General features: G+C 48.9%; 1 protein-coding gene across 1 annotated transcript; it reads right to left on the bottom strand.

The window, feature by feature from the left end:
• Positions 1-802: 802 nt before the first annotated feature.
• LOC130035099 (translational activator of cytochrome c oxidase 1) lies at positions 803-7,962 on the bottom strand. Its single transcript, XM_056126579.1, has 5 exons — positions 7,716-7,962; positions 6,492-6,598; positions 4,524-4,651; positions 3,672-3,849; positions 803-3,162 (listed from the first exon to the last, which is right to left on the bottom strand). Exons 1-5 carry the CDS (start codon positions 7,960-7,962, stop codon positions 2,962-2,964), a joined length of 861 nt encoding a protein of 286 aa, XP_055982554.1. The 3' UTR covers positions 803-2,961.
• Positions 7,963-13,785: the final 5,823 nt, after the last annotated feature.

Genomic DNA, 13,785 nt, shown 5'->3' with positions numbered 1-13,785 from the left:
ACATCCTCGAACCCCTGCAGTGAACCATGGGCCTAGCTGACTAGGAATCACAGGAGTGGCCCCAGTCCCTCAACCACTGCTCAGGATGCCTCCGCCCCACCCCCAAATATTCACAGTGAGATAGTACAGTGGGTAAGGCACTTGCCTCACACGCAGCTGACCTGAGTTCAATCCCTGATGCTATGTATGATCCCCTAAACACTGTCAGGAGTGAGCCCTGAGCACAAGTTGGTGTGGCCCAAACAACGCAAATCAAAAAAAAAAAGAAAAAAATACTTTTAGTGGCAGATAACTCATATTCTCTTTGTATATGTATTTAAATAATAACTTAAATAAATTTAGCTAAGGGTCTCTACAAGATGTAGTTGTGGAGGTTACATTTCTTTTCCTAATTAACTGAAGCAAAGTCTGCAAAATGCCACTAGGGGTCAGCGCAGAGCCACCTAGCAGACCCTAATGCGGAAAAATAAATGGTTACATAAGAATCCATATTAATAATCCTATCAAATTAGAGGCTATTTACATGAAGAGCCAAGTTCCCTTCCAGAGTTGGCTCCATTAACAGAGATTTCCCAGACCAGATAGTATCAAATTCTGCCAAATTATATTTATATTCAACATTTAAGAAATAGCCATTACAAAATTCATTCAACAAATTAGAAACAGCTAAACCAAGATCAACACACACTGTAGTATTAAATATGTTCTTACCTGCTCTGGTATGAAATCATTTGGGCACATACTTGGCTGATAATTATTAAATGTTTGTTGTAAATATTATTTTATACATTATGAAGCAGCATTTAAACTTCAACTTGCCATACTTTATTTTACAATGCCAGGGATCCAACCCAGGGTCTCAAAGACCCTCTTCCACCGAGCCACAATCACAGTCAAGTTATCTTGTTTTTATAACGTGCCATTTAAATATCAGCATGTTCTCCCGACACAAACTAAGGATTACAGGCAGCATCTTGTTTATGAAGTGAGGTATACAAGCATATGCTCTGGCATAATAGTGGATTATTTAATTGGTTTTCTTTTTTCTTTTTGTGGTTTTGGGGCCATACCCAGCAATGTGCAGGGCTTCCTCCTGGCTCTGCACTCAGGGTTCACAACTGGCAGGGCTTAGATGACCATATGGGGTACCAGGGATTGAACCTGGGTTGGCTGTGCGCAAGGTAAGTGCCTTAATCCTTGTACTATTTCTCCAACTAGTGCCCTACTCACTGTACTATGGCTCTATATAGTCACTTTTCTGAGAGCAGTTCAATCTGCTGAGTTACGCACATGATCCATTTCAAAAGGGGAAAAGCAGGGCTGAGAGGCCCTATTATCACTGGCACCTGATTTCCTAATCGATTTTAGTGGTTTTCTTCCCCTTAACTGTCACTCTTCGGGGCCAGAACAATAGTACAGTAGGTAAGGCGTTTGCCTTGCTCAGGGCTCACCTGTGCTCAACACCTGGCATCTCATATGGTCCCCTGAGCACCACCAGGAGTAATTCCTCAGTGCAGAGCCAGGAGTATCCACTGAGCAATGCTGGGTGTGACCCTCCCCCCCAAAAATAAATAAAAGAACTGTCACTCTTTGGCAGTTGAAATCACATTTTCCCTAGACGCTAAAATGATTAATTTATGGTCAATGTGGTCTTAGATCCCTTTCATGATCATTTATCTAAGACTCCTTATAGGAAAATTACTGAACACAGTCAGCTTAAGTAATGTAGCAGGTGACTCTCAGGGTAACAGTCCCTGCAGCCCCAACACTTCTGCCAAACTGCAGCATGGGGGGCAAGGCTCCCAATCCAGCCATGGCTCTCAGGAGCAATTGGCCCCAAGGAACTTCTGTCCCTCCTGCCGAGGCTTCTGACTCAGCCTTCACCCCACCTTCCCCTTGTTTGGAGTCAGGGATGAAAAGGAGCTTGAGGTAGGGGTTCTGGAGATTATATATCTATAGATTATCTATCTATCTCTCCATTTTTATCTATCTCCCACCCAGCAGTGCTCAGGGCATCCTCCTAGCTCTGCACTCAGGAATCACTCCTGGAAGAGCTTGGAGGACCACATGGGATGCTGGGGATCAAACCCAGCTCAGCCATGTGCAAGGCAAGTGCACTAACCATTGTATTCCGACTCTGACCCCTACACAGCTCCTTTTTCTGAGAGCAATTCAATTCGCTGAGTTACCCACATGATCCATCTCAGAGGGGGCCCGGGAAAAGCAGGAGTGGGCGTCAGTATTATCACTGGTACCTGATTTCCTATTAGAACAGTCTTAAGCCTTCTTGCTAAAGGGCCCAGAGGCCACCAAAGAGAACATGGATCCCTGACCACAGCACACCCTGCCTGGCACAGCTCTGGCAGAGCATGTCCTGTTTCTTCCCCTGAACAGCTTGTGCTCTTGGTAAGCAGAATCCTGGTGCAAGCAGATGTTTAATAAACATTAAAAAGGCCCATTAGTTGCATGAATAAATGGCAGGCTGAGCCCCGTCTTCTGACCAGCATTTGCCTGTGCTGCACCTGGGGAGAACTCCCACTTCTTTGGTCAGTAAAACAATAAACAACAGTGTTGGGATTGTGGCCGAAAAAGTCCATGGGCTTGAAAGAATGTCGAGGGTCCCCAAAGCTGTCTCTGAATCCTGGAACTCAAGAGTCATACACCAGTGAGGCGGTGCTCCAGACCAACCACCATCAGTACTCAAGCACAGTGTCTGGTGCCTGGGGCACCTGCAGCCCCCATAGGGTCCTGACTAGCCCCGCCCTGCACCCCCAGGTCCCCTGAGACATCAGCAGGACTAATCAAGGGGCCCCATGGAGGGACCAAAAAGCTATAGGTCCTGTTCGGAAGCCTCCTAACTTCTAAGCCCTGCACTGCTCTGGTCTCACAGATGCTGCAGGAGCTTGTGCAGCAAAGGTGGGGCCAGCTGCCTCCGAAGGAGCCAGGAAACGTCCAGCATGGCTACTCGATGTTATCATAGACCTGGATCACATCCTCGTGGTTGCTGAGAGCCTGGATGAGGTAAGAGGCCTGTTCCAGATCAGGGTCAGTCAACTGCACCTTCGTGTTGGGGATGAACTCAAGTGCACAGGACACAGAACACAAGCCCAGGGAGTCCAGCTTCTTCCTCACTTGATGCAGTGAAGAGGCGTCGCAAATAAACTATAGAGGAAGGAAGGAGAGTCCAGAGTGAGGTGCTGGAGGCAGCAGGACAGAGCCACGCAGAGCTCTGCAAAGTCCCAGATGGAACTAAAATGCATCCCTGGGTTTAAAGTCTTCATTGGCAGAGGGAATTATGTTTTTTGGGGGGGAGGGTGGAGGGGGTATGTCAACACCCAGCCATACTCAGGACTTACTCCTGACTCTGCTCAGAGATCATTCCTAGACATGCTCAGGGGAAAATATGCTGGGCCAGGGATGGAACCCAGGTCAACCAAGTATAAGACAAGTGCCCTGCCTGCTGAGAGAGACTAAGTCTCCAGCCCCAGAGACAGTTTCTAGTACTCTGACTCCTGAAGGGACAAGTTGTCAGGAGTGTAAGCCCAATCCATTACTCACTTCCTGTGTGACAGGTAAAGTCTTTATGTCACCAGCACCCAGGAAGGAGCATCTCACCGGAGTATCTTAATCTGCCTACAGGGTCTTCTCCTGAGCGAGGCGCTCACACTCACTTTAAAAATGTTCTTTTCCTCTTCATCTTCCGCTTCCGTAACATCCTCAGCTCCGGCTTCAATGGCCAGCTCGAGGGCACGCTCCAGGTTCACAGCCTTCTTCTCTCTGTCCTCCATGCCAACCACAACCACCCCCTTTTTGTCAAAGGAGTGGCGAGCGCCTTCAGCTATCATGCCCCTGAAAGGAAGGGACACAGGCCACTGTGAATGCCTTAGACCCTCCGTCTCACACCCCCAGCCACTGAAGACTACGAGATGCGAGGTAGCTCGCTTCCTAAGGGAACAGCCCAAACCCACCTCCACCCTCCAGTTACTGCCCTGATTAGAATCGGAAGGCAAAGGCTGTGCTCCTCGGTTTGGTGCTGCTGAGGGTCCAGTTCTACAGTGCATTTGAAGACCCAGACATTCGGCGGCTGCAGATGGGGCAACGGGACAAAGAGCCCTTCTTGCACTGATGAACAAATCCCTGGGATTCTGCCTAGTGCAGAAGGGAGACTACATCTGGATTTATTCTGCGTAAGTCAGGCCCCATCTGGATTCTGCAAAGGACAAAGTGTGCCTCAAACCCAAAACACCACCAGGGCATAAAAGTCTGGACTTTTCTTTCTTTTTTAAAAAACATTTTGCTCTTAGGGCCACACCCAGCTGTGTTCAGGGTTTTTCCTGGCTCTGTGCTCAGGAATCACTCCTGGAGGTGCTCAGGGGTACCAGGGATTGAACCAAGGTTGGCTGTGTGCAAGGCAAGTGCCCTATCCCTGTACTATGACTCCAGCCCACAGGTTGTACTTTTCTTGTGCAGATGTGAAACTAAAGGGTCCTTCCGCTCCACTCTCCCCAGGCACACAGACCTACCCGTTCTTGTTCAGGATATGCCTGATGTCCGAGTAGCACTTGTGGCCGCTGTTAGATAATGCCTCAATGAGCAGCAAGGAGCCACCAGGGCCGCGGCCCTCGTACAGCAAATAAACCCCTTTGTTTTTCTGCAATAAAACACACACACATACATTCCCCATTTCTCAAGCCTCCTAAGGCCACTGTGTTCCCAACAGTGAGTCACAGGCAGCCAAAACTGGCCACCCAGCCGAGCTTGGCAGGATGAGGCCTAGACTTCCAGGTATTTATTTCAGCCCTCAGGCTCCAGAGGAGGTCTTCAGGACCAAGATTTTGGGGAGCCCATATCCTGCTGTGCTCAGGGGCCCAGATGAGGACTTGAACCAGGATTCCAATAAAGCCGGGGGCCTGCGTTCTTAATTCCTGTTCTCTCTCCAGTCCAAGACCAACTCTCCAGGACAGACTCTGCACCAACACTCTCCCCTCCACCCCCCCCAATTTGTTTCCTCCCCTCGCAGTCTAGTTACACACTTGTACCCCCTCTCTCCCACCATGCCTCCCCTTCCTGCACCCCCTCCTGCACAGAACCCCCGTGAGGTGTCAGGTTCCTACCCCAGGTTGCTGAGTCCAGAAAGTCCTCACCTGAAGTCACTGATAGATTCTTGGAAACTTCAACTTTAAGGGAAATGACATATAATGAGGGCTGGAGTGACAGTACAGTGGGTAGGGCATTTGCCTTGCATGGGACCAAGCAGGTCTGATCCCCTCCTCAGCACCCAATATGGTCCCCTGAACTCTGCCAGTAGTGATCCCTGAACACAGAGTTAGGAGTAAGCCCTGAGCACCAGAGAATGCAGCCCCAAAGCCACCCACCCCCCAAAAAAAACAAACAAAAAAATCCCAGAAACAAATAGAAGAAGTGACATATAATGAAAGTAAGTCCTAGAGTAGTGTTTTAACATCAGGGAGGATTTTGTTATCAATGTTATGATGAATCCAAGTGCAACCAAGCAATGTTATATGAGGACCAGCAGTATCATCAGGAAAACTCACACTCTGGTGCTTTATCCTAAGGACAACTGAAAAATGTCAGGCCTCCAACATCTAATCCGTGGGGGACTCTAATGGCTGCTGGCACCTCTTGCACTGCTTCCACCTCCAGCCCAGGCATCAGGTCTTTACCACACTCCAAGAACCCACCCTTCGGCCTTCCCTGGATCATTCGACCAATGAACTCTCCCTTCCTCTTTCACAAAGTAAAAAACAATCTGCTGGAGGTGGGGCTTCTATCACACTTAAGGCTTTGGTTCTCAAGGGTGACTGTCACAAGTATGTCATCTACTGGGTGGCCAAGTCACCTGACCTTCCTGTGGCTCAGTTTACATGGAAGGTTGTTTTGAAAGGTCAGTAAAATAACACATGTGGAAAAATGAAACAAGATTCAAAAAAAGAACACAGAGCTCTTATTTAAGTGCCAGGCTCGGGGAAGCCCTCATTAACTATTCCCTCTGAAGAGGATTATTACTGTCTCGGAGCCTTTCTACTTGAAATAGTATAGCAGAGAACATGAAATAGTCTCAGATAAACAACGAATCCCTCACCTGGACTCAAAGACAATTCTCCTACCAGGACCCTAAATCCCTTCTTCTCCCATCACTCCCCTTCCCCTTTAGGGCAAAGACACATGAAAAAATATCCCTTCCTCAGTCCAACACTGGGACTTCCCCACACGTTCCGCTTCCTTCCACTCTGCTCCTCCAAATTCAGCCCAGCCATCTCAGAGATGCCTTGTGCTGTTCGAACCGCTGACTGGCTACCCTACCCCCGAGCCATGCTGCTGTGACCAACGGCCAAGAGCAAGAAATCACCAGACGATCGAGGGTGTCAACCTTGCCACCACCTGTAATTCACAGGGGGGCTTAGTGATCTTCCAACATGGACCCTGCGGAACCCATGGGCAGTGGTGAGAGGGTCAGGCTGTAGACACACCTCCATTTTCAGAGAGGCCTCAATCGTTGACTTGGGCATGTGCTTGCTGCGACACACCTCTAAGATGTTGGCCAGGTTGCTGTTGAGCTCAGGGTTGGGGCCGCCCTCTGTGAGGAAGAAGAACAAAGAGTGAATGGAAACAACATGTCTTTAAGGCATGGGAGAACAAGAGTCATCTCCAACCCTTCCCACCCCCAATCCCAGACTCCCCCTAACACAAAGAAGGCGGCAAGCCTTGGGTTAGTTGGGCTCACTTTACCCACTGTTTGAGTGCTAGGATACAGAGGGGACACATTTTGTAAAAGAAGTTTCTAATTCCTCTTTATAGCAGGGCATCTTTCTGCTGGGTTTCCATGACTACCGCTTTGCATCAGATGGAAAGGCAAGAGGTTTGGCTGGCACAAACCTCTCCTGACTTTACTAAAACCTTTTTATCTCACTTCAAATTTTTTTTGGGGGGTGGGCACACCCAGTAATGCTCAGGGTTTACTCCTGGCTCTGAATGCAGGAAGTACCTGGTGGGCTTGGGGGACCATATAAGGGGTTGGCCTGTGCAAGGCAAATGTTCTACCCGCTGTACTATCTGTCCAGCCCAAAGTCCAGGCTTTTTACAGGACCGTTTCTCCGTTTTGGCATCTGACACTCATACACACAGAAAACATGTGATTTTTTTGGAGGGGAGGGGTATAAGGCAACTAAGAAAAAAACCGGTCAAAGGCGGGACCATTAACTGCTGACCCCAATGCCCTACCGCGGCGCCACGAGAGGGCGCTGCTGGGCAGGCGCTCCACCCCCTGGACGCCCGCGACTTCCCTCCGGGACTGGGTTTCAGAGGGACCAGGCTGCAGCCTAGGACCAGATGACTCCCACCTCCATCTCTTCCGAGGAGCGGTAGGCTCGCTCTCTTGGCAAGCTAGTGGGCGCTCGGCGTCTGGAAACGTGAGTGGTGACACCCCGTGCGGGCCGCGTTTGGAGGGTTTAGGAAGAGTGGCAAGGGTGGGAGCTGGGGCGACGAGAAAACTAAAGAGCTGAAAGTCTGGGATGGGCCCCGGCGGGAAGAGGCCAGGCGCTTCCTGCCTCTTTCTAGAGTCCGGGGGCGGGAGCCTAGCAGCTGTGCTGAGGGCTTCACTCCTGGCCGGGCTCCGGGTCTCGAACTCGGGGTGGGCAGCACGCCAGGCGGGGCCCGTGCGGAAGGGCCTGTCTCCCGGCCCCCCAGGTCCCTACCTTTCACCGCCAGGCGGATGCTCAAGCAGAGCTTGGAGAAGATGCGGCTCCTCTCCAGGTCCTTGGGGCCCTTGATGTGCCGGACTTTGGACCACTTGTTGTGTCCGGCGGAGACGGCCGCGGTGAGATGCAGCGTCTGGTGTCCGGGCGCGGGCCGGGAGATGTCGGGGGCGCGCCCGAGGACGGCCGGGACCCGCCAACCTGGACTCGCAGCCCTGCCCAGGCCCACCGCGAACCGAGCCGCCATCCGGCCCGACCCAGCGCCAAGGTCAGGGAGAGGAGCGAGAGGAGCAGAGGCAAGGGGAAGCCGCCGCGCGCAACGCGGGAACAGCCGTGAGCAGCGCCCGCGGCGGCTCGCACGGATCCCGGACGCCTGAAGGCACAGTGGGTGCAGCCAGGAAGCCACCGGCCGGCCCCGTCCCGACCCGGCAGCTCCCGGGAGTCAGAACCCTGGACGGGCCCGCACGCTTCCGGTCTCCGGTCCGTCCCGCAAAGGCGTCCCCGCCGCCCCGCCGAGGCCGTTCCGCCACCGCTCCAGGGCATGCCCAGCGGCCGGGCGCGTCCCGCGGGTGCCCAGGGCCCTCGGCGTGGCCGGGGGCGCGCGGGTCTGTATTTCCCACGGGGTTGCAGAGAAACCTCGGAGTTCTGACATTGATTTTTTTTTTTTTTTTTTGCTGTTTGGGTCGCACCCGGCGATGCTCAGGGGTTACTCCTGGCTCTGCACTCAGGAATTACTCCTGGCGGTGCTCAGGGACCATATGGGATGCTGGGAATCGAACCCGGGTCGGCCGTGTGCAAGGCAAAGGATTGTTGGTATTTTACAAACTTTCTTATCTTTTTATGGATCAGACAGGATGATTTCATTTAGGACTTTACCTGGAGCCCTCACAAGAACTTAAAATTTCATTGCTTTATGTAACCCAAAAGAGGTTTCTACTAAAAACACAGGATTACTTTCCTGTGTTTCTTAACCCTTTCCATATTTAACTCATCAGCATTAGTTTTATTTTTTAAAACAGTGTCTTAATCCCTGCTGCCCTATGTGTCTTGCAGTAGTAGGTGATTTTGGGGGGTTAGCTTTGTAACCCCGGGCTTTCTCCAGTTCTTTGAGCTTGTATTTTATGATTAAGATTCTGAGTGAGTGGATTTAAACTCCACTTTTCTCCAGGCAAGTACGTGTATTTCCCTTCCCTGAGCTAAAGAATGGCCTTGTGAGAATTAAATGGTATAATAGGTGTAGCGGCACAGATTTTATGTAATTTATTTTGTTTGGGGGGCACATCCACCTTGCTCATTTCTTGCTTCTGGCTCTCTGCTCAGGAGACCCTATGTGAATGCAATTACTCTCAGGGATGTTGATCCCCAGATCACCCGCATGCAAGCCCCCTACTACCTGTACTATCTCCTGGCTCTACTTTATGTAATTTTTAAAAAACCACCTTTTGGTTTCTTTCTGCCTTGAATATCCTTCACTGTCTTCCCGGAAGGATCATTTTCATGCTTCATGATCCAGCTCAGCTGTACTGTATCTATGAACCCCCGATAAGCCACTCGTTTATGTATTTATTTATTTATTTACTTACTTATTCCACACCTGGCTCTGCACTCAGGAATTGCTCCTGGAGGGCTCACAGTACCGTATGGGATATGAGGATCGAATCCAGGTTGGCTGCACACAACCACCCTACCCACTGTATTCTCTCCAGCCCCACAAACCCAATTAAAGGGGTAGAATGGTTTTCGGTATCTACAGATTTGTGGAACTTTCACCAGATGACATTTAATCACACCTTGAGACCCTCCCGCCCTCCCAGCAATACCTGTTAGAAGTTACTCCCCACTTCTCCCCAGTCTCCACTCCTAGGCAATTTATTTCTAGCTACAGTTTGCTAGGATGTTTCATCCTAATGGTAATGATTTCCTGTACGAAATTGTCTCTTTGGACTAGCTTCTTAGCTGTGTCACACGAAGTGTGGGCTAGTACTTTATGCTCCTTACTGCATGCACCAGATTATCAATCAATGGGTATTTAAATCAGTTCCTTATCTGGGAGAACTCTCGAGGGTCAGAATGTTAAATCTTTGTTTAACCTTTTAAGGGACTACTAGACTGTTTTTTAAAAATGGTTGAAGTTTTGTTGTGGGTGTTTCTTTTTGTTTTTGGGCCACACCTGAAGGTGATTAGGGGCTACTCATGACTCTGCTCAGGGGTCATTCCTGTCAGTGCTCGAGACACCCTATACAGAGCCGAGGCCCAAACCAGGGCTGGTCACAAGCAAGAAAAGTGTCTAATCTCGCCTCTCTGACTCCTATCAATGTGGGTTCCCTTTGCAGCCAACTTCCTCTATGTCTTGTCACCTGAAAAATGACAGGGCAGATTTTTACTTTGTTGGTCTAAGCCCACATTTACTCTATTTCAAGATAAATCCACATAATCAGGCTACTTGTAGAGTCAGTGAAGTTATTAACAACGGGCCAGAGGGATAGTACAGTTTGCCTTGCACATAGTCAGCCTGTGTTTGATCCAGGCACTCCATATGGTCCCCTGAGCCTGCCAGGAGTGATCACTAAGTGCAGAGCCAAGTGTAAGCCCTGAGCATTGCCAAGTGTAGCGGAAAAACAAAGAAAGAAAAAAAGAAAAAGAAACAAAACTATTAAGAGTGAACCATGGTTGCAACTACCTTCAATTGTGTTGAACACACGTGAACAGTGCTGAATGAATGAGTAGTGCTGACACCAGTTATTATTATTATCCCAGATACTCTGCTATCTGATGGTGTGGCTGAGACTTTGCTATTTGTCCACCCCTATTTCCTCTTCTGTGGCCCACAGGAAGATGACATTGCACGTACTTTCTCAGCTAGGTGATTAAAACTTGGAGTATGAGGAATAAGCCACTTCCAGGCCTATCTTGAACACTTATCTCCCCTCCAAAGTTCCCTGGAGGCAACGTGTTCAGGATAATGAAGCTACACAGGGAGCTGAGCTGATGAACCTCCCAAGGGCTGAAGGGAAGCAGGAACAGAAAAGTGCTGTCAATGGAATCCTATGTAGCCACCAGAAAAAAATGTCATGAAATGTGCTTATAAATGGACAGACATGGAGAGTATCATGCTGAGTGAAATGAGTCAGAGGAAGAGGGACAGACATAAAGTGACTGCACTCATTTGTGGGATATAAAAAGACATAGTATAAAACTAATACCCAAGGACAGTAGAAACAAGGGCCAGGAGGACTGGTCCACTGTTGGAAGCTTGCCATAAGTGGTGGATAGAGAAGGGACCACTAGAACAATGGTAGTTGAAAATGATCACGCTGAACAAGAACTGAGTGCTGAAAGCAGGTAAAGTGACAAACATGATTAACCTTTCAGTATCTATAGCGCAAACCATAACGCCAAAAGGAAAGAGGAAAGAGAGGAAGAGAGAAAGACAAGAAAAGTGCTTGGCATAGAGGCAGACTGGGGGGAAGGGGATAGGCCAGGAGGGGAGCTGGAGACACTGGTAGTGGGGATAGGTACACTGGTGAAGGGACGGGTGTTGGAACATTGTATGACTGAAACCCAACCATGGACAACTCTGTGCCTGTGCATCTCATGGTGATTCAATAAAAAAAATTTTTTTAAAAAGTGCTATTTTCTGTCTCTGAGACCTGGGGGGCTGGTTACTACATCACAGCCTGCTCTGTGGGGATTAACTCTCTTAACACGAAAGAGCAAGAATCGTGTAGTGCCCATTTTGACGTATGGCGTCAGATTGCCACAGCAGTACTGATCCACCAGAGCCAGCAGGAGCCTGTTTTGTCACACAGTGGAAACTTCACAGATTTACTGCCATACCAGATCCCTGTCTTGATTTTTTTAAATTGTTTTTTGGGCCACACCTGGCAATGCTTAGGGGTCACTCCTGGCTCTGCATTCAGGAATTACACCTGGTGGGGGCTCAGGGACCATATGGGATGCTGGGGATCAAATCTGGGCCAGCCATGTGCAGGGCACACGTCCTACCTGCTGTATTAGTGCTCCCCCTCCCGCCCCCCTCCCTGTCCCATCTGTCTTGAGACAAAGACCTATTGACACACTGGCTCAATGAACTGGTTTTTCTTTCTTTGCTTGCCTTGAATAAAAAGCAAAGAATGGAAACAGACCATGCAGGGGAGTATTTCCTTCAGGACTTTTAAATAGCAGAGCCAACAGGAACGTCTCCAGCCCACCACATTAGAGCACAGGTGTGGAAACTAATTTGGACCTAACTCCAGACGGCCATTAAAATTGTGTCCAAACCTATGTTTCTGGATTACCATTTGTCAGCCTTTGCAGCCAATAAATACCTGAATCTGAATGATCTCATTTTTTGGTTTTAGGGCCACACCCAGGTATGGTCTGACTTCCAGACTGTCGCTCAGGGATTATTCCCCTGGTGCTTGACACCAGGTACTGCTGAGGGTCTCCTCCAGGCTTCCTCCTGCACGTCCCCCGGACCTAGGCGCCATCTCCCCAGCTCAGAGTCACCCTGCTCCTAATTGACCACATGCTTCCTCTCCCTGCTGACTGCTCCATACTTCAGGCTGTGCCTTTTTCCCATCTTGGTGATAGATAGACTCCCTGTCTCCGGCCTACTCGTGGGTACTTTCTTCATTGCCACCTAAGATGCAGTTCTGGGTATGATTTCTAAGTTTCCTATAGGATTAAGATTGGGACCTAAACTTGTTGCAAAGCACAGAAGACTCAGCCTAATTTAGTTCCTGCATTTCCAACCATTCCCCATGTAAACCCCAAAATCAACTTGCAACTCTCTGTATGAGATCATATTCTTTGTTGCTTCTATGGATTTGCAAATGAGTATTCTCTCGGCATGAATGCCTTACCCTATTTCCATAGAATTCCTGCTCTGCCTTTAAAATCCACTTCAAGCATTCTTCATCATGTGACACTTGGGCTGGAGTAATAGTACAATGGCTAGGATGCTTGCTTTCCATGAGGCTGACCCGGGTTCAATCCCTAGCATGGTTCCCAAGTACCACCAGGAGTAATTCCTCAATGCAGAGTAACCCTTGAGCATCGCCAACTGTGGCCACAAAACAAAAAATAAAACAAATCACTTGGCATTTTCTCTGACATCCCCTCCCGCCAGGCAGAATTGATCACCTCCTCCCCAGGAAGTGTGAACACACCCATTAGTAATGCACAACACTGCCCAGATTTGTTGAGATGGCATCTCGCGTCTTCATGGCAGGCCCTGAACTACTAGTGGGCTGTGGCTGCTGGCAGAGCAATAATGCTCTTGTGTTTGGTTAAAGGCCAGGAGCCAATCAGGCTGTCAATATGATGGATGGGGCAGACTTTAATCCCCAGCCAAAGTCTCTGGAATATGACCACAGCAACAAAAAGGGAAGAACTGAATTCATCACAAGAAATTCAATCTATACATGTTTAATTTTTATTACAAAGTATGATGGGCAGAAAATACGGTACTTCTTATACAGGAGGCTGAAACAGAATGAAAGGGTGCAAAATTAGGTTAAATATATTCAGGAAGTGAGAAACAAAGTCATCAATCTAACAGGCCACTTTCGGATGCCTTTCAAGTTGTTGTCAATGGACAGCGACCGCCGTGGTCTCACTGCATGGCGGAAATGTCTGATGACAAGCCCGGTGTCCTAGCAATACTGTGAACATCATCTTTGAAAAGCAAAAATGATTACAGTACAGTTCTGCAAGGGGCCACTGCCTCTCCACCTGACCACGGGATGCCAAAAAACCTATAGTATAGAAACATTTAAATATGTAACAGGAAAGAAAGATCAGACGCGCTATGCTAAAGAAGACAGAGTGACTGGCTAGAGCTTACCATATCAGAGGACAAGAAATCTCCGTTTTCTACTTAGAGGTTTGTACAATCATGCTACAAATTCACACTCAAGGTAGAGGAGAGGGATGAAAAGTCACTGACAAGGGGTCATAAAATACACAGGAACCAAAGCAGAATGATCCATACTGACTAAAGTCAAAGCTTTAGTGCAACAAGTTTCATAACACACTGTGTACCATATGCCACGATCAACCCAAGGTG

This window comes from Sorex fumeus, unplaced genomic scaffold (genome assembly GCF_029834395.1).
Source record: "Sorex fumeus unplaced genomic scaffold, SorFum_2.1 ptg000063l, whole genome shotgun sequence".
Lineage (NCBI taxonomy): Eukaryota > Metazoa > Chordata > Mammalia > Eulipotyphla > Soricidae > Sorex > Sorex fumeus.
The sequence above is the reverse complement of the archived record's forward strand: the minus strand, read 5'-3'. Positions and strand labels throughout refer to the sequence as shown.

Excerpts from the sequence above, each read along its gene's own strand:
- LOC130035099 (XM_056126579.1), bottom strand. The coding sequence starts at position 7,962 with ATGGCGGCTCGGTTCGCGGTGGGCCTGGGCAGGGCTGCGAGTCCAGGT. Across the intron at positions 4,652-6,491 it reads AGGCCTCTCTGAAAATGGAG|AAAAACAAAGGGGTTTATTT; the intron begins GTGTGTCTACAG and ends GTTTTATTGCAG. Across the intron at positions 3,850-4,523 it reads CATATCCTGAACAAGAACGG|GGGCATGATAGCTGAAGGCG; the intron begins GTAGGTCTGTGT and ends CCTTCCTTTCAG.